This window comes from Engystomops pustulosus, chromosome 5 (assembly GCF_040894005.1).
Source record: "Engystomops pustulosus chromosome 5, aEngPut4.maternal, whole genome shotgun sequence".
Taxonomy (NCBI): Eukaryota; Metazoa; Chordata; class Amphibia; order Anura; family Leptodactylidae; genus Engystomops; species Engystomops pustulosus.
In genome coordinates this window covers 16,066,879-16,086,757 of record NC_092415.1, presented here as the reverse complement: position 1 = coordinate 16,086,757, position 19,879 = coordinate 16,066,879, and the positions used below count along the sequence as shown (strand labels likewise).

At 45.0% G+C, this 19,879-nt stretch overlaps 1 protein-coding gene across 2 annotated transcripts in view; it reads left to right on the top strand.

The window, feature by feature from the left end:
* Window positions 1-19,879, top strand: part of FER1L6 (fer-1 like family member 6) — a 119,930-nt gene that overhangs the window by 41,522 nt on the left and 58,529 nt on the right. For both annotated transcript variants that reach the window (XM_072151224.1, XM_072151225.1), the window contains exons 4-14: window positions 4,995-5,049; window positions 5,166-5,297; window positions 5,764-5,826; window positions 7,940-8,018; window positions 9,739-9,895; window positions 11,433-11,619; window positions 12,677-12,869; window positions 16,911-17,263; window positions 17,437-17,545; window positions 18,433-18,616; window positions 19,391-19,511. In XM_072151224.1, the coding sequence (XP_072007325.1) occupies window positions 4,995-5,049; window positions 5,166-5,297; window positions 5,764-5,826; window positions 7,940-8,018; window positions 9,739-9,895; window positions 11,433-11,619; window positions 12,677-12,869; window positions 16,911-17,263; window positions 17,437-17,545; window positions 18,433-18,616; window positions 19,391-19,511 (1,633 nt within the window). The remainder of the gene's footprint in view (window positions 1-4,994; window positions 5,050-5,165; window positions 5,298-5,763; window positions 5,827-7,939; window positions 8,019-9,738; window positions 9,896-11,432; window positions 11,620-12,676; window positions 12,870-16,910; window positions 17,264-17,436; window positions 17,546-18,432; window positions 18,617-19,390; window positions 19,512-19,879) is intronic.

Here is a 19,879-nt window from a genome sequence, read left to right as displayed (position 1 = left end):
AAAACAGAGGACCGGGTAGGTGGCCCTCCAGAAAAATTAAATGCATAAAGTACTATAGCTAGAGCCAGTGGGCCCTGTCAAAAAATAGCCAGTTTCCTCTGCTTTACTGTACAAAGAGGAGGAGAAGGAGGAAAATGAGGAGGAGTGGATCAATTATTCAGGTTGAGCTTCCTTCACCTGGTGGAGATTGGAAATTATGAGAAATCCAGGCTTTATTCATCTTAATAAGCGTCAGCCTGTCAGCGCTGTCAGTCGACAGGCGTGTACGCTTATCGGTGATGATGCCACCAGCTGCACTGAAAACCCGCTCGGACAAGACGCTAGCGGCAGGACAGGCAAGAACCTCCAAGGCGTACAGCGCCAGTTCGTGCCACATGTCCAGCTTTGAAACCCAGTAGTTGTAGGGAGCTGTGTGATCATTTAGGACGATGGTATGGTCAGCTACGTACTCCCTCACCATCTTTCTGTAAAGATCAGCCCTACTCTGCCGAGACTGGGGACAGGTGACAGTGTCTTGCTGGGGTGACATAAAGCTGGCAAAAGCCTTGTAAAGCGTACCCTTGCCAGTGCTGGACAAGCTGCCTGCTCGCCTACTCTCCCTCGCTACTTGTCCCGCTGAACTACGCACTCTGCCGCTAGCGCTGTCAGAAGGGAAATACTGTTTCAGCTTGTGCACCAGGGCCTGCTGGTATTCATGCATTCTCACACTCCTTTCCTCTGCAGGGATGAGAGTGGAAAGATTTTGCTTGTACCGTGGGTCCAGGAGAGTGAACACCCAGTAATCGGTGCTGGAATAAATTCTTTGAACGCGAGGGTCACGGGATAGGCAGCCTAGCATGAAATCTGCCATATGCGCCAGAGTACCAACGCGTAAGAATTCACTCCCCTCACTGGCCTGACTGTCCATTTCCTCCTCCTCCAACTCCTCCAACTCCTCTTCTTCTGCCCATACACGCTGAACAGTGAAGGACTCAACAATGGTCCCCTCTTGTGTCTCGCCAACATTCTCCTCCTCTTCCTCCTCATCCTCCTCCACCTCCACCTCCTCCGATATGCGCTGAGAAACAGACCTGAGGGTGCTTTGGCTATCAACAAGGGAATCTTCTTCCCCCGTCTCTTGTGACGAGCGCAAAGCTTCCGACTTCATGCTGATCAGAGAGTTTTTCAACAGGCCAAGCAGCGGGATGGTGAGGCTGATGATGGCGGCATCGCCACTGACCATCTGTGTTGACTCCTCAAAGTTACTCAGCACCTGACAGATATCAGACATCCACGTCCACTCCTCATTGTAGACTTGAGGAAGCTGACTGACCTGACTACCAGTTCTGGTGGAAGTTGACATCTGGCAGTCTACAATGGCTCGGCGCTGCTGGTAAACTCTGGATAACATGGTCAGTGTTGAATTCCACCTCGTGGGCACGTCGCACAACAGTCGGTGAGCGGGCAGTTGGAGGCGGCGCTGCGCTGCCCTGAGAGTGGCAGCATCTGTGCTGGACTTCCTGAAATGCGCACAGATGCGGCGCACCTTCGTGAGCAAATCAGACAGATTGGGGTATGTCTTGAGGAAACGCTGAACTATCAGATTTAACACATGGGCCAGGCATGGCACATGTGTCAGTCTGCCGAGTTGCAGAGCCGCCACCAGGTTACGGCCGTTGTCACACACAACCATGCCTGGCTTCAGGTTCAGCGGTGCCAGCCACAGATCAGTCTGCGCCGTGATGCCCTGTAATAGCTCTTGGGCGGTGTGCCTTTTATCGCCTAGGCTCAGCAGTTTGAGCACCGCCTGCTGTCGCTTAGCGACGGCACTGCTGCTGTGCCTAGAGCTACCGACTGATGGCGCCGTGCCCACGGATGGTAGTTCGGAGGAGGAGGTGGAGGAGGGGTGGGAGGAGGAGGAGGCATAGTAGGCCTGAAACACCTGGACCGAGGTAGGCCCCGCAATCCTCGGCGTCGGCAGTATATGACCAGCCGCAGGGTCAGACTCGCTCCCAGCCTCCACCAAGTTAACCCAATGTGCCGTCAGCGATATATAGTGGCCCTGCCCGGCAGCACTCGTCCACGTGTCCGTGGTCAGGTGGACCTTGTCAGAAACGGCGTTGGTCAGGGCACGGATGATGTTGTCTGACACGTGCTGGTGCAGGGCTGGGACGGCACATCGGGAAAAGTAGTGGCGGCTGGGGACCGAATACCGAGGGGCGGCCGCCGCCATGAGGTTGCGAAAGGCCTCGGTCTCTACTAGCCTACAGGGCAGCATCTCCAGGCTAAGCAATCTGGAGATGTGCACATTAAGGGCTTGGGCGTGCGGGTGGGTTGCACTATATTTGCGTTTCCGCTCCAGCGTCTGGGGTATGGAGAGCTGAACGCTGGTGGATGCTGTGGAGGATCGTGGAGGCGACGATGGGGTTTTTGTGGCAGGGTCCTGGGCAGGGGGCTGACTATCAGCTGACACAGGGGAAGGAGCAGTGGTGTGCACGGCCGGAGGTGAACGGGCTTGTTGCCACTGAGTGGGGTGTTTAGCATTCATATGCCTGCGCATACTGGTGGTAGTTAAGCTAGTAGTGGTGGAACCCCTGCTGAGCCTGGTTTGGCAAATGTTGCACACCACAGTCCGTCGGTCATCCGGTGTTTCCTTAAAGAACCTCCAGACTTCTGAAGATCTAGCCCTCGCCGCAAGAGCCCTCGCCACGGGAGCTTCACTAGTTGACACATTTGGCGCTGATGCACCAGCTCTGGCCCTGCCTCTCCGTCTGGCCCCACCACTGCCTCTTCCAACCTGTTCTGGTCGAGGACTCTCCTCCGTCTCAGAAGCACTGTGTTCACCCGGCCTCTCAACCCAGCTTGGGTCTGTCACCTCATCATCCTCCGATCCCTCAGTCTGCTCCCCCCTCGGACTTCCTGCCCTGACAACAACTTCCCCACTGTCTGACAACCGTGTCTCCTCATCGTCGGACACCTCTTTACACACTTCCACTACGTCAAGAAGGTCATCATCACCCACAGACTGTGACTGGTGGAAAACCTGGGCATCGGAAAATTGCTCAGCAGCAACCGGACAAGTGGTTTGTGACTGTGGGAAGGGTCCAGAAAACAGTTCCTCAGAGTATGCCGGTTCAAATGCCAAATTTTCCTGGGAGGGGGCAGACTGGGGGGGAGGAGGCTGAGGTGCAGGAGCTGGAGGAGTGGCGATTTCGGTGACATGGGTGGACTGCGTGGAAGACTGACTGGTGGTGGACAAATTGCTCGAAGCATTGTCAGCAATCCACGACATCACCTGTTCGCACTGTTCTGGCCTCAACAGTGCTCTACCACGAGTCCCAGTAACTTCAGACATGAACCTAGGGAGTGTAGCTCTGCGGCGTTCCCCTGCTCCCTCATAAGCAGGTGGTGTCTCACCCCGGCCAGGCCACGGCCTCTGACCCCTGCAGTAGTTGGACGCCCACGTCCCCGCCCTCGTCCTCTACCCCTAGCCCTCGGGTTAAACATTTTTAAAATGAGAGTTATAGCTTTAATTTTTTTTAAACTTTTTTTTGTGTTTTTTTTTTTTGTGTTTTTGAGTTTTTAAAACCAAACGATGCTATCCTATTGCTATGGCTATTTTCTAGCCAAGTATGAAAGCACACTACTATGCCAGATGAGATGACGCTGAGTTATTAAACAAAATAAACGTAAAATAAAAAAGGACAAATGGCAGACTGTGCCTAATTGAAATCCAACCCCTACTAAATTTTCCCACTTCGGTCTTTGCTATGGATATGTGCGTCACTAAGCGCAAAACACAGCGGTCGCAAGTCTCACTACAAATTGCTCACAATTGGCTAGTACATGCACTGCAGCAAGTACAGCCACCAGCAGATCAACCAGAAATCAAATATATAACGCTACTGTAGGCGTAAGCCGTTTGGATTCTCCTATGGCTATTTTCTAGCCAAGTATGAAAGCACACTACTATGCCAGATGAGATGACGCTGAGTTATTAAACAAAATAAACGTAAAATAAAAAAGGACAAATGGCAGACTGTGCCTAATTGAAATCAAACCCCTAATAAATTTTCCCACTTCGGTCTTTGCTATGGATATGTGTGCCACTAAGAGCTAAACACAACGGTAGCAAGTCCCCCTGCTAATTCCTCACAATATGGTACTAGATGCAAATAAAAAAAAAAAAAAGTATAACGTTATTGTAGCCCTAAGAAGGGCTGTTGGGTTCTTGGAGAATCACTCCTGCCTAACAGTAAGCTAATAGAACACCCTAACGCTTTCCCTGACCAGCAGCAGCTCTCTCCCTAGCGGCATCCAGACACAGAATGATCCGAGCAGCGCGGGCAGCGGCTAGTCTATCCCAGGGTCACCTGATCTGGCCAGCCAACTACTGCTATCGACGTGTAAGGGTACCACGTCATGCTGGGTGGAGTGCAGAGTCTCCTGGCTTGTGATTGGCTCTGTTTCTGGCCGCCAAAAAGCAAAACGGCGGAAGCTGCCATTTTCTCGAGCGGGCGAAGTATTCGTCCGAGCAACGAGCAGTTTCGAGTACGCTAATGCTCGAACGAGCATCAAGCTCGGACGAGCATGTTCGCTCATCTCTAATCCTGGCTCCTCCCAAACTTTCTTAACTCATGGATGGTCCTCATGTATACTACATACTATCCTTCCTGCCATCTACTGCTCAAATGTAGTTTTGACACCTGCAGTACATCATGCCTACTACTGAAGGGTTAAGATGCAATGATTATGTTATATTGAAACATTTGTTATATTTCCTGCAGAATCCCAGGCTGTGATAGGTTACAGTGTCTGCTCAGACAGAAAATCACATGGCTATAACAACCAATCCTGACTTTTCTTAGGATATTATGTCCATAGGGCAATGTCATGATTGGCTCTTATCCCGGCTAAATTTCTAGCTTGCATAATACAAAAAGTCCAAAAATAAACTCAGTATTAAGAGGTCAACATTTTCTAATAATGATTATTTCCTCTGGTTAATTCATCAGAGCCAAGCTAGAATCCAAAGTTCACGAAGGAGAAACAAGAATCCAAACCTACCAGGTAAATATTATATAAATCAGCACAGGGGATACAGTGATGTGAGAACATATATCACATGTATATATGATGTGGATACTACATATACGGTTATCATATGCTCATCTATGTCGCCATAGATTGCCATAACCATAACTGAAGCCCGGCAGCTGATTGGAGAAAACATTGACCCTGTGGTTATCATTGAGATCGGGGATGAAAAGAAACAAACCACTGTCAAAGAAGGAACAAACGCCCCCTTCTACAATGAGGTGAGTGCCACGCCGTCCTTCCATCATATCAGGGACATACATGAATATCATGAAGCTCTTTAGATATTGCTTATACATTTTGTTATTTACAAAGGATGTTCCGCGGGGGCGGGGCGACACAAATAACATTTTAGTGTTGTGCTCCGCCCCTGAGGTGCTGAAGTAAGCATAACATAGTGTAATAAATCTGCTCAATTCAATTGTAATGTTTTTTCTTCTGCAATATTTACAGTTGTGTCCAATGGTTCACATACTAATCACATTTCCATCTTTCTGAAATTTACCCGGATTGTTCTAAACTTTCTGATTCAGTCTCAGCAACTTCAACTTGTCCTGAGTTAAATAGGGTGGACTGTGAAAGCTATACAGTGTGTGATGACTATACAGTAGCTCGTAGCGTTGTAATATTATAAACCGTTGTTGTGGCTTTGATTCTATGGAGTAATTGATACTTATGTGTTGACAGTACTTTGTCTTCGACTTTGTTGGACCTCAAGAACAACTTTTTGACAAAATAATACGTCTCTCGGTAAGTACCATAAACCTCTGATAAAATAGTTCAATCTAGTATTTAAAGGAATTTCTGGGTTGAAAACAGGGCCGGATTAAAAGAGGAGCGAAAAAACTGTTAAAAATAAAGTAAAAAATGAATAAAGTAAAAATATTAGTTCTAAAGACTTTATGAGAAGCTCTACATACACACCTCAGCTACTGCAGAACCTCTACATACACACCTCAGCTACTGCAGAACCTCTACATACACACCTCAGCTGCCGCAGAACCTCTACATACACACCTCACCTGCAGCAGAACCTCTGCATACACACCTCAGCTGCCGCAGAACCTCTGCATACACACCTCACCTGCAGCAGAACCTCTATATACATACCTCACCTGCAGCAGAACCTCTACATACACACCTCACCTGCAGCAGAACCTCTATATACACACCTCACCTGCAGCAGAACCTCTACATACACACCTCACCTGCCGCAGAACCTCTACATACACACCTCAGCTACTGCAGAACCTCTGCATACACACCTCAGCTGCAGCTGAACCTCTACATACACACCTCACCTGCAGCAGAACCTCTACATACACACCTCAGCTGCCGCAGAACCTCTATATACACACCTAAGCTGCCGCAGAACCTCTATATACACACCTCAGCTGCCGCAGAACCTCTATATACACACCTCACCTGCAGCAGAACCTCTACATACACACCTCAGCTGCCGCAGAACCTCTATATACACACCTCACCTGCAGCAGAACCTCTATATACACACCTCACCTGCAGCAGAACCTCTACATACACACCTCAGCTGCCGCAGAACCTCTATATACACACCTCAGCTGCCGCAGATCCTCTATATACACACCTCACCTGCAGCAGAACCTCTATATACACACCTCACCTGCAGCAGAACCTCTACATACACACCTCACCTGCAGCAGAACCTCTATATACACACCTCACCTGCAGCAGAACCTCTATATACACACCTCACCTGCAGCAGAACCTCTATATACACACCTCACCTGCAGCAGAACCTCTACATACACACCTCACCTGCAGCAGAACCTCTACATACACACCTCACCTGCAGCAGAACCTCTATATACACACCTCACCTGCAGCAGAATCTCTACATACACACCTCACCTGCAGCAGAACCTCTATATACACACCTCACCTGCAGCAGAACCTCTATATACACACCTCACCTGCAGCAGAACCTCTATATACACACCTCACCTGCAGCAGAACCTCTACATACATACCTCAGCTGCTGCAGAACCTCTATATACACACCTCAGCTGCTGCAGAACCTCTATATACACACCTCAGCTGCCGCAGAACCTCTATATACACACCTCACCTGCAGCAGAACCTCTACATACACACCTCACCTGCAGCAGAACCTCTACATACACACCTCACCTGCAGCAGAACCTCTATATACACACCTCACCTGCAGCAGAACCTCTACATACACACCTCAGCTGCCGCAGAACCTCTAAATACACACCTCAGCTGCCGCAGAACCTCTTCATACACACCTCATCTGCCACAGAACCTCTTCATACACACCTCATCTGCCACAGAATCTCGACATACACACCTCATCTGCCGCAAAACCTCTCGGAATTCATGATGGAGGACCTAGACCTGACTTGTGATGCTCCATCCACTCAGCGGCGAAGCCATGCCCCCTCACACATGCATCTGAGACCAGGAGTATGGATTGTACAGGAATTTTACAACTCCCTGTTCAATGTAGCACTCACCAGAACTGGTGTCCACAATACACTGAAACTGCTGAGGAGTAGAGGCAGGCAGGATAGGGGAAGCCCCCTCCTCTTGCTCACTGGTGGGGGCCCTTGGGCTCGCACCCCTGGTGCCCTGCCTGTATGTCAGGCCCTGGTTAACATATTTAGAACAAATCTTAAGGAAAGGCAATCAGTGTCAGCTCAGGGGAGGTCTGATATCCCATCTCTGGCCTTCTGCTCTATTATCATATTAAGACAAAATAAATTACTGAGCAAAATATTCTCCCATTAACTAAAATATCTGAAAGGGCTAAAAAAAAATAAAAAAAGGGATATTTTCATCTTTGGTCATTTTCTCTCTACAGGTTATGCACCACAAGCTTATCGGAAGTGTATTAATTGGGTCGTGTAGATTGGACCTGGGCACAGTTTACAATGAACCAGGTAATGTAAAGGTCTGGTATATATGACATCTCTCTATTATGTATTATCCAATTATCCTGGATCTCCCATCTATTGGTTATAAATGTATAGTTAACCATCTAGCTGCCGAAGGCCCCCATGTTCTGCCTGTCTATCACTGTGGTCATGGATGAAGCCATCAGCTCTGGGTGACGATGTGACAGCAGTCATTACATTGTGACAAGACCCGTGAAGCCGCCTTGTAATTTCATTCCCCTCAGCGGTGTCGGAGGACGCCGCGATATTTCATTACGAGGATCTCCTCTCGCTGTCACACAGAATTTAGCTTTGGCCATTGATAGCGTGACAAAGGCCACAATGAGAGGAGCTAATGGAGCGGATACATTGTACAAATTTCTCATTTTGGAGCTGAAAGAGACACTAATGTTATTTCCCGAGTGATAACACAATGGATGAAATACAATTCATTAGGATTAATAGCTGGAGGTGGCGGCTCTCGTGGTGCGCTCTATTATGGAGGACCTGACTCCTCGAATGACTCGCGTCTTCTCTACAAACTACTTGAACTCTCCAGGGAATTTTATTTCCAGAACATCTTCACTTAGAATTTTATCACTGTGTTTCTCTGGGTTCACGAGAGCAGGACTCCCTGCAATCCGGAGAATAGGGGTCCTGTTCTCACTAATGGGTGAAGCAACAGGTCGAGCATGCCTACTGCCGCGCCATTATATATCATAGGAGTGTCAGAAGTTGCAGAGCACAGCGCTCAGCTTTCTCACATTCATTGGCAACTGATGGCCTACCCATTGGTGAGAACAGGACCTCCTGCAATCCGGAGTATAGAGGTCCTGTTCTTACTAATGAGTGGAACAACAGGTCAAGCATGCCTACTGCTGCTCCATTCTATATCATGGGAGTGTTAGAAGATGCAGAGCACAATGCTCAGCTATCTCCCATTCATTGACAACTCACGCCCTACCCATTGGTGAGAACAGGACTACCTGAAATCTGGAGAATAAGGGTCCTGTTCTCACAAATGGGTGGAGCAACAGGTCGAGCATGCCTACTGCCGCTCTATTCTATATCAGTTCTATATCAGATGTTGCAGAGCACAGCACTCAACCATCTCCCATTCACTGGCAATGGGCAACTGACACTAATGTGTGGAGCAACAGGTCGAGCATGCTTACTGCCAATCAATTCTACCATTCTACACAGCGCTCAGCTATCTCCCATTCATTGGCAACTGATGACCAACCCATTGGTTATAAGAAGACCCCTGTTCTCCGGATTGCAGTTGGTCCCTTACTGAACAGCCTGTTATCCCCTATCCTGTGAATTGGACATAACTTGCAAAGTTGTTACAACCCCTTTTATCAAACACCCAATTTAGGGTGGTGTCCACACACACGATATGTTGACCAAATATCTAATGTAAATGGAGTGTTGTGACTCTTCCCCAGTATCAAGAAATGCAAAGGGAATATTGTTTGTCAGCAGGTCCGATTCTTTGTATCCTTTCAAGATAGGCATCTAAATGCTATGAGAACAATAGCTCTAAATATTCTGCTGTTTAAACTCCAGAGCTGCATTCATAATTCTGCTGTCCGTGCATAGAAACTGTATAAGATATGAGCTTAGACTTAATATTATTATATATTTAATATATTTTACACAGCGCTGTATGATGTCTTGTAGAGTTCATGGTTTCCAAGTCATTGCTGAGTCTTGTATCTTGTAGGACACCAGTTCTTGGACAAGTGGGCCGTTCTTACAGATCCATCGGATATCAGGACCGGGGTGAAGGGCTACCTAAAATGTGACATCAGCGTGGCCGGCAAAGGGGACAGTATGCAGTCATCTCAGAAAATCAGCGACGCAGAAGAACAAATAGAGAAGTAAGAACATCTACCTAAGGCTATATTCACACTTACGTATGGGGGACGTATATACGGCCGATATATGTCCCACATAGACGGCAATGGGCGCATGGCATCGTACAGGAGCAGTACGGTGCAGCACACGTGCGGCACCGTACCGCTCCGTACCCCGGAAAAAGATAGGACATGTCCTATCTTTGTCCGTAGTACGGCGCCGTGCGCCATGTATCCCTATGGAGAGGGGCGGGGGTGAGCTGCGCTCACCTCCTTCTCCTCTCCCCGTGCACTGCTACGGTATGGTACGGGCGGGCAACGGCAGTGTGAATGTAGCCTAAGACCTACCTCCTCCTAACATCTACCTTCTGGTGATTTACAATGGATGGGAGTGGTGGGATACAAACCCAATGCTATGAAGGGTCCAGAGCCTTAATCCAGCATCTCGAGGGTTCAATCATGCTCAGTGTGGTAGAAGGACCTGCCATGGAGCTCCCATGGGCTTTGTTCAGGTCCAATACTCATTGCTAAGTCTGAAGAACATCACACACACCTTATACATGTCACGTCTGCGCCTGCTGTCTCCTCTAACCGTGCTGGTAGGATTAGGAGACACTGGGGGTCATTTACTAAGGGCCCGATTCACGTTTTCCCGACGTGTTACCCGAATATTTCCGATTTGCGCCGATTGTACCTGAATTGCCCCGGGATTGTGGCGCACGCGACCGGATTGTGGCGCATCGGCGCCGGCATGCGCGCAACGGAAATCGGGGGCCGTGGCCGAACGAAAACCCGACGTATTCGGAAAAACCGCCGCATTTAAAAACTGAAAAAGTGTCGCTTGGGGAGCGCTTACCTTCTCCTGGTCTGAGGTGGTGCATTCCGGCGCGATGAGATGACTTTCAGCGCAGCAGCGCCACCTGGTGGACGGCGGAGGAACTACCTTCTTAAATCCCGGCCGGACCCGAATCCAGAGCAGAGAACGCGCCGCTGGATCGCGAATGGGCCGGGTAAGTAAATTTGCCCCAGTGAGTTTATCATCTTTCTGCAGTGTGAACTAGGTCCTATGCTGTCTGACCTGATGTCTGCCACTCCCCTCACTGAGTCTGTCTTGCAAGAGCTAACACTGTGATGTGTAATTGTTGCTCCTTCCACCTGTGGCAGGGCTGAGTTCCCTATAAGTGTCCAGTGTTGCTGTGACTCCTTGCTGGTCACGCTGCTATCTTGCTGTGTGTCTAGCCCTCTTGTATTTCTGGTTTCTGGTTTCTGATCTCTTGCCTGTTTATTGACTTCTCTATTTGGATTGTGTTTTGGTTATTGATATTCCCCGCTGTTGCCGACCCGGATTGTTTACCTCGCCTTATTGTGTTTGTTTGTCTGTATTGTTACATGTTCACAACTTACCCAGGGAGGGAACGCCGCCCAGTTATTGGCCTCCGTTTAGGGGGGACCCAATAAGTAGGTAGGGACAGATTGGGGGTCTCAGTGTCAGGGCTCACTGTCCTTGTTTGTGTCCTGCCATTACATTACATTTCATTTATTTCCTTTGATTTTTTTGAAGGAACTTGTTGATACCCAAAGGATTTCCATCGGAAAGACCATGGGCCAGATTCTACGTGAGGATCTACAGAGCGGAAGGTCTCCCGAAAATGAACTCTAGCATCATGGCCAATGTCACCAAAGCTTTCATAGGAGACAGCAAGGACCTGGTGGACCCCTATGTGGTTGTCATGTTTGCTGGACAGATGGTAAGTTGTGCCCATTAGGCGACCAAAGATTCTACCTACTGAATTATCTTTTAATTTATCTTTTAATTCAAATTTTTATGATTCTCATATGTAGATGTTTTTTGTATCGTTCATTTTAGATTTTGGATAGTTTGCACACTTTTTGGGATTCGGAGATACCTCAAATGTTTATGGCTTAGTTTGTTAGTTTATTATTATTATGTGTGGTAAAATTAGACTGGAGGGCATGGAATAGAACGCCTTATGTAAACCACCTGTAAGGGCGCTAAATTACCATTAACACCAAATATCTGTAAACTTTAACCGTATAAGTAAACTTCCAAAATATGACAGACTCTTCTTGCTGGGTGAAACATTAAGCCACAGCTTCATTGTTTTATATATTAACCCATAATATCCAAAAATCAGGCACTTGGGGTAGAATCACACATATTTGAGCTCTGGAAGCTGAAAGCCTGGACTCCCAGCTGGCAAGTCGGCCAACCGAGCAACCACCATCTCACATCTCCCACCATTTCTCTAGCTGTGACTTGTAATGAACTATAAAATACAAAGAAAAACCATAACATCTCAATAACATTGGGAGGGAGGGAGGGACAGCTTGAGTGTAGCCTCAAAGAGGGCTATAATATTGAGTGATCGGTCATATAATCCTCCTCGTTCTGTAAGAGGGGAGGATGTCATGAGGTAAGCAACAGGGGAGGGGGGAGAACACATCTAAAAGTCACAGATCACCAACCCTATAAAAATGCAAATTTTTAACCCTTTTGCATCTAAAACCGTCAGCCCCCAGTCTAGGGGTACCTTCCTTAAACAGTCAGATGTACCCCACAAACGAGGGTAATAATAACCCCCTTCTTATCGATGGGTTTCCTGAGGCAAACCCAGGACAGTGCAAAGGGTAAAGATGAGTTCGCCAAAAAGATTGCGTCTAAGACCTGGTTCTGAGTGCTCTGGTGTCAGGCGGCTCCTACAAAGTGCCCAATTATATCCTTCCTTTTGGGACGCTCCTCCTGTATGTAAGACGATCCTCTATAAAAGTTAACCTGTCTTTAAGGGTCGTACCACAGCCCAGAAGAACACGGCAGAACCCGTGTGGCATGAACAGATCATCTTCAAGGAGATGTTCCCTCCATTGTGTCGCCGAGTGAAGATCCAGGTGTGGGATGAGGGCAGCATGAACGACGTGGCCTTGGCAACTCACTTCATAGACCTGAAGAAGATTTCTAATGAGCAAGATGGGGACAAGGGTGAGGGCACAATTGTCATCTCTGCACCATACGGTATCCATAGGGCAGTTTTGAGTATAAAACTACCACCTCTATGTATGTTTTTGTGTTCAGGAACAGCGCCACTCCTGTCCTAAGGCTGTGGCTGGTATTGCACTCATTTCATGGCACACAGATCCTATGGACATTGATTAGGACCCTAGAATTTCTAGGTACCCCTCAATATAGCCTGATACACAAAAAATAAAGATTGGTGGTGCTGGATCGGCAGACTAGTATAAAAGTTGTGAAAGTTGTCAGGACTTCCAGAATCAAAGAAGATTTGATTTACATTTCAATTTACCAAAAACAGTGTGACACCGTAGACAGCACACATCCACCTGCTATAATGTGCGCTGTTATAATAACCACACATTGTATTACTATGGGCCATAAGCAGAAAATAATCATACTGAGGATTGTAAGACTAGAGCCATCAATAAATAACCCAAGATACATCACCAAGACTTATACTGCAAATATCAGAACTCACAGATGACATACACAGTCTCCTTAGTTTAATTACTTAGTACATAGGGTGCAGTATTATAGTAGTTATATTCTTGTACATAGGGGGCAGTATTATAGTAGTTATATTCTTGTACATAGGGGGCAGTATTATAGTAGTTATATTCTTGTACATAGGGGGCAGTATTATAGTAGTTATATTCTTGTACATAGGGGGCAGTATTATAGTAGTTATATTCTTGTACATAGGGGGGCAGTATTATAGTAGTTATATTCTTGTACATAGGGGGCAGTATTATAGTAGTTATATTCCTGTACATAGGAGGCAGTATTATAGTAGTTATATTCTTGTACATAGGGGGGCAGTATTATAGTAGTTATATTCTTGTACATAGGGGGCAGTATTATAGTAGTTATATTCTTGTACATAGAGGGCAGTATTATAGAAGTTATATTCCTGTACATAGGGGCAGTATTATAGTAGTTATATTCCTGTACATAGGGGGCAGTATTATAGTAGTTATATTCTTGTACATAGGGGGCAGTATTATAGTAGTTACATTCCTGTACATAGGGGGCAGTATTATAGTAGTTATATTCTTGTACATAGGGGGCAGTATTATAGTAGTTATATTCTTGTACATAGGGGGCAGTATTATAGTAGTTATATTCCTGTACATAGGGGTCAGTATTATAGTAGTTATATTCTTGTACATAGGGGTCAGTATTATAGTAGTTATATTCTTGTACATAGGGGTCAGTATTATAGTAGTTATATTCCTGTACATAGGGGGCAGTATTATAGTAGTTATATTCTTGTACATAGGGGGGCAGTATTATAGTAGTTATATTCCTGTACATAGGGGGCAGTATTATAGTAGTTATATTCTTGTACATAGGGGTCAGTATTATAGTAGTTATATTCCTGTACATAGGGGGCAGTATTATAGTAGTTATATTCCTGTACATAGGGGGGCAGTATTATAGTAGTTATATTCTTGTACATAGGGGGCAGTATTATAGTAGTTATATTCCTGTACATATGGGGGCAGTATTATAGTAGTTGTATTCTTGTATATAGGGGGCAGTATTATAGTAGTTATATTCCTGTACATAGGGGGGCAGTATTATAGTAGTTATATTCCTGTACATAGGGGGCAGTATTATAGTAGTTATATTCTTGTACATAGGGGGCAGTATTATAGTAGCTATATACTTGTACATAGGGGGCAGTATTATAGTAGTTATATTCTTGTACGTAGGAGGCAGTATTATAGTAGTTATATTCCTGTACATAGGGGGCAGTATTATAGTAGTTATATTCTTGTACATAGGGGGCAGTATTATAGTAGTTATATTCTTGTACATAGGGGCAGTATTATAGTAGTTATATTCTTGTACATAGGGGTCAGTATTATAGTAGTTATATTCTTGTACATAGGGGTCAGTATTATAGTAGTTATATTCCTGTACATAGGGGTCAGTATTATAGTAGTTATATTCTTGTACATAGGGGGGCAGTATTATAGTAGTTATATTCCTGTACATAGGGGGCACTATTATAGTAGTTATATTCTTGTACATAGGGGGGCAGTATTATAGTAGTTATATTCCTGTACATAGGGGGCAGTATTATAGTAGTTATATTCCTGTACATAGGGGGGCAGTATTATAGTAGTTATATTCTTGTACATAGGGGGCAGTATTATAGTAGTTATATTCCTGTACATAGGGGGGCAGTATTATAGTAGTTATATTCCTGTACATAGGGGGGCAGTATTATAGTAGTTATATTCTTGTACATAGGGGGCAGTATTATAGTAGTTATATTCCTGTACATAGGGGGGCAGTATTATAGTAGTTATATTCCTGTACATAGGGGGCAGTATTATAGTAGTTATATTCTTGTACATAGGGGGCAGTATTATAGTAGCTATATACTTGTACATAGGGGGCAGTATTATAGTAGTTATATTCTTGTACATAGGGAGCAGTATTATAGTAGTTATATTCTTGTACATAGGAGGCAGTATTATAGTAGTTATATTCCTGTACATAGGGGGCAGTATTATAGTAGTTATATTCTTGTACATAGGGGGCAGTATTATAGTAGTTATATTCTTGTACATAGGGGGCAGTATTATAGTAGTTATATTCCTGTACATAGGGGGCAGTATTATAGTAGTTATATTCTTGTACATAGGGGGCAGTATTATAGTAGTTATATTCTTGTACATAGGGGGCAGTATTATAGTAGTTATATTCTTGTACATAGGGGGCAGTATTATAGTAGTTATATTGTTGTACATAGGGGGCAGTGTTATAGTAGTTATATTCTTGTACATAGGAAGCAGCATTATAGTAGTTATATTCTTTTACATAGGGGGCAGTGTTATAGTAGTTATGTTCTTGTACATAGGGGGCAGTATTATATTAGTTATATTCCTGTACATAGGGGGCAGTATTATAGTAGTTATATTCTTGTACATAGGGGGCAGTATTATAGTAGTTATATTCTTGTACATAGCGGGCAGTATTATAGTAGTTATATTCTTGTACATAGGGGGCAGTATTATAGTAGTTATATTCTTGTACATAGGGGGCAGTGTTATAGTAGTTATATTCCTGTACATAGGGGGCAGTATTATAGTAGTTATATTCTTGTACATAGGGGGCAGTATTATAGTAGTTATATTCCTGTACATAGGGGGCAGTATTATAGTAGTTATATTCTTGTACATAGGGGGCAGTATTATAGTAGTTATATTCTTGTACATAGGGGGCAGTATTATAGTAGTTATATTCTTGTACATAGGGGGCAGTATTATAGTAGTTATATTCTTGTACAGAGGGGGCAGTATTATAGTAGTTATATTCTTGTACAGAGGGGGCAGTATTATAGTAGTTATATTCTTGTACAGAGGGGGCAGTATTATAGTAGTTATATTCCTGTACATAGGGAGCAGTATTATAGTAGTTATATTCCTGTACATAGGGGGCAGTATTATAGTAGTTACATTCTTGTACATAGGGGGCAGTATTATAGTAGTTATATTCTTGTACATAGGGGGCAGTATTATAGTAGTTATATTCTTGTACATAGGGGGCAGTATTATAGTAGTTATATTCCTGTACATAGGGGGCAGTATTATAGCAGTTATATTCTTGTACATAGGGGGCAGTATTATAGTAGTTATATTCTTGTACATAGGGGGCAGTATTATAGTAGTTATATTCCTGTACATAGGGGGCAGTATTATAGTAGTTATATTCTTGTACATAGGGGGCAGTATTATAGTAGTTATATTCCTGTACATAGGGGGCAGTATTATAGTAGTAATATTCTTGTACATAGGGGGCAGTATTATAGTAGTTATACTCTTGTACATAGGGGGCAGTATTATAGTAGTTATATTTTTGTACATTGGGAACACTATCATACTATTGAAATAAAGCATTTCATCACCATTGCACACCATAACAGAACTTGAAAATCACTTATATATCAGTTGTCGCTTTTTATTCTTATACACTATCAAACATTGTACACCATAGGATTCCTTCCAACTTTTGGCCCAGCCTGGATAAATTTGTATGGTTCCCCTCGTAACACAACTTTGATGGAAGACCACCAAGAACTTAATGAAGGTCATGGAGAAGGGGTCTCATTTAGAGGACGTATCTTAATTGAAATTGCCGTGGAGATCCTTTCTGGAGGAGCTCATGAGTCCAAATTCTCAAAAATCATCAAGGACATCAAGATCCCACTAAAAGACTCCAAATCATCCAAAGGATCTGGGAAAGAAAAGGGCGAGAAAGGGGCAGAAGAGGCCAAAGATGCCAAAGCCGGAGCAGACAAGACCAACTCTACTCAGGTGGAAGTCGAGCCTTTTGATGTCCCCCCGGAGGTCAGTCTACACATTCATTGACTGTATATTATCAGATGGGTGGCGGCTCAGTTTAGAGTGTTTAATGCATCATACAAGGTGTACCCCTTATTGCATCAGTCTCCCCCACATTTCTCTTTCACACTCCTAGCTGTAAAAACAAGCAATATAAACAACGACTGTGATTTTTTCAGATCCATGAGGAACAATTTGAAGATTTTCTACTGTTTGGATCCTTTTTTGAAGCCACTTTGATAGACAGGAAGATCGGAGATAAACCCATCAGCTTTGAAGTCACTGTAGGTAAGTGCACATTTCTCATGGGAAATCATATGTTGACCAAAACTCAAGGGATCCTGGCAGCTCCTTTCTCACATATACACTAAAAATAGGTGAAGTGTTCTCCATCATAAGATCAAAGTTTGCTGTCCGTGAATGAGAATCCTCATAGTTTGATTCAGAGGCAGTGACCCTGTACATTGCTAGTCCTGCTCTAGACTGAGGAGTGGAGACCAGGGCCGGATTATGGGGAGGGCTCCTGGAACGCGCAACCCAGGACCCCCACCATTTTGATCCAAAGGTGACCCCCACCAACCAATGGTGGATTACAGTGTGGGCTAGATGAAGAAGCCGGTGGTAGCCGGATGCAGATGCGGATTCCCCCACTTACTGGCATCTATGGCAGAGCAGGGGAACCATACACTCCCTGCTCTGCCATAGACCCCAGAGCACACGTGACATCAGCAACCTGGCATGAACGGCGCCCTGACATCACACTGTGACCCTGCATCAGATGTGTGACCGCTTGAAGAGGAGGAGGTCATGGCGCTCATGTATGCACATGTATTACTGGGGGCATATTGAAAAAAATAGTGGGAAGGGCCCCACCAGTTTTCGCCCAATGGTCTCCGCCCTGGTGGAAACAATTGTATCCAGTCTAGACAATGCTCTGTGAACTTTACCCTTCAGCTACATAATCTCTTTGCTTGTTTGCTACAATGTATCAGTCTGGATTCTGTAGCTCTAAGAGCATTTTCTAAAAATATTGCGTAACATCGTGGTGACTGATTTCAAATAGCAGCAAGAAGAATTGTGATTGCAGCTCTGAAGTAAGCTGCATTTCACCACGAAAGTTTGCCATTACTTTCCACGGTAGATATTTCAGCTTTGTTGCTCTCTATGATTCCCAGGTAATTATGGCAATGTCCTTGATGGGGTATCACCGCATGCAAGTAAGAAGAAAACATCTGATGCTGGGGATGGAGAAAGTGCCCCATTACTACATACCGAGGAGGCGGACGGGGCACACGACATATCAATGTCTTATAGATCCATGACCACAGCAGAGAAACCTCTGATAACAGAGGGGAACAGGTAACACCATTCATTTGACAAATGCCGACTTATATAAAGGGGCTGTTATTGCAGATCTTTTATAATAGATCTGGTGTCATGGGTATTTTGGGTATTTCTGCTGATGGGTTTCCTTCCCATAGGCCTTTTATCCTTAATGTGAGGTTCCTGCTCTGCATAGAGAATATCCAGGTGTCCAGCATATACTATATGCTATTTAGGGGACACCTTAGTGCAGAGAGTATTAGTGCGATTGTAAGGTGTTAGGATTGTTCCTGTTAATTCTACAAACATTTTTCTGATAACACAATGGGGGTCATTTACTAAGGGCCTGATTTGCGTTTTCCCGACGTGTTACCCTAATATTTCCAATTTGCGCCGATTTTCCCTGTATTGCCCCGGTATTTTGGCGCACGCGATCGGATTTTGGCGCATCGGCGCCGGCATGCACGCAACGGAAATCGGCCGAACGAAAACTCGACGGATTCGGAAAAAAAAAAATGTGTTGCGAAACTTGCACTTACCTTCACCAGGTATAGGCCGGTGAATTTCAGGGCATTCCAGCGGGCCTCGGGGAACTTCAGCGCAGCAGCGACATCTGGTGGACGGCGGAGGAACTACCCTAGTGAATCGCTGGAAGACCCGAATCGACCGCAGAGAACGTGCCGCTGGATCGCAAATGTGCCGGGTAAGTAAATCTGCCCCAATGTGTGTTCCCTCCAAGATCTCCAAAGATCCATGTGCTTGCCTTTTTTGACAACCATTTCAAGTGTTTTATTTCCTTCCTTTTAATAGGAATTATTACTTTTTACCATTTTACGAGAAAAAGCCGTGTGTCTATTTGAAAAGCACGTGGGGAGATCAGACGTTCAGACTGTACATGTCCAACAAGCTGCAGAAAATGACCGACCACCTGGTGAGTGACTGCATAATGTAGGGATCAGGGATCTACATTACGGTGACCAAAAGATTGCATTTAAAAAATAAACAGATCAATGTAACATATATTATATTAAAACGTTATTTTATTTATAGATATAAAAAACTATTAATATAGCATCCACCCTAATGCTGAATGTGTGATGAATAACTCTTCTGATATCCACACGTGTTATGGTGGTGGCCCATGTCCTCATGACTCGATGTGCTCCTTGGCATTTCATGGACCTTTTTTTAGTATCCAGGTCCTGGTCGCTGGGTCCTAAGACACACACACACACACATCAGTTCCTGAGATTTAAAGGGCTGGTGTGCCCACATTAAATCTGCCCCTTACCAATCAGT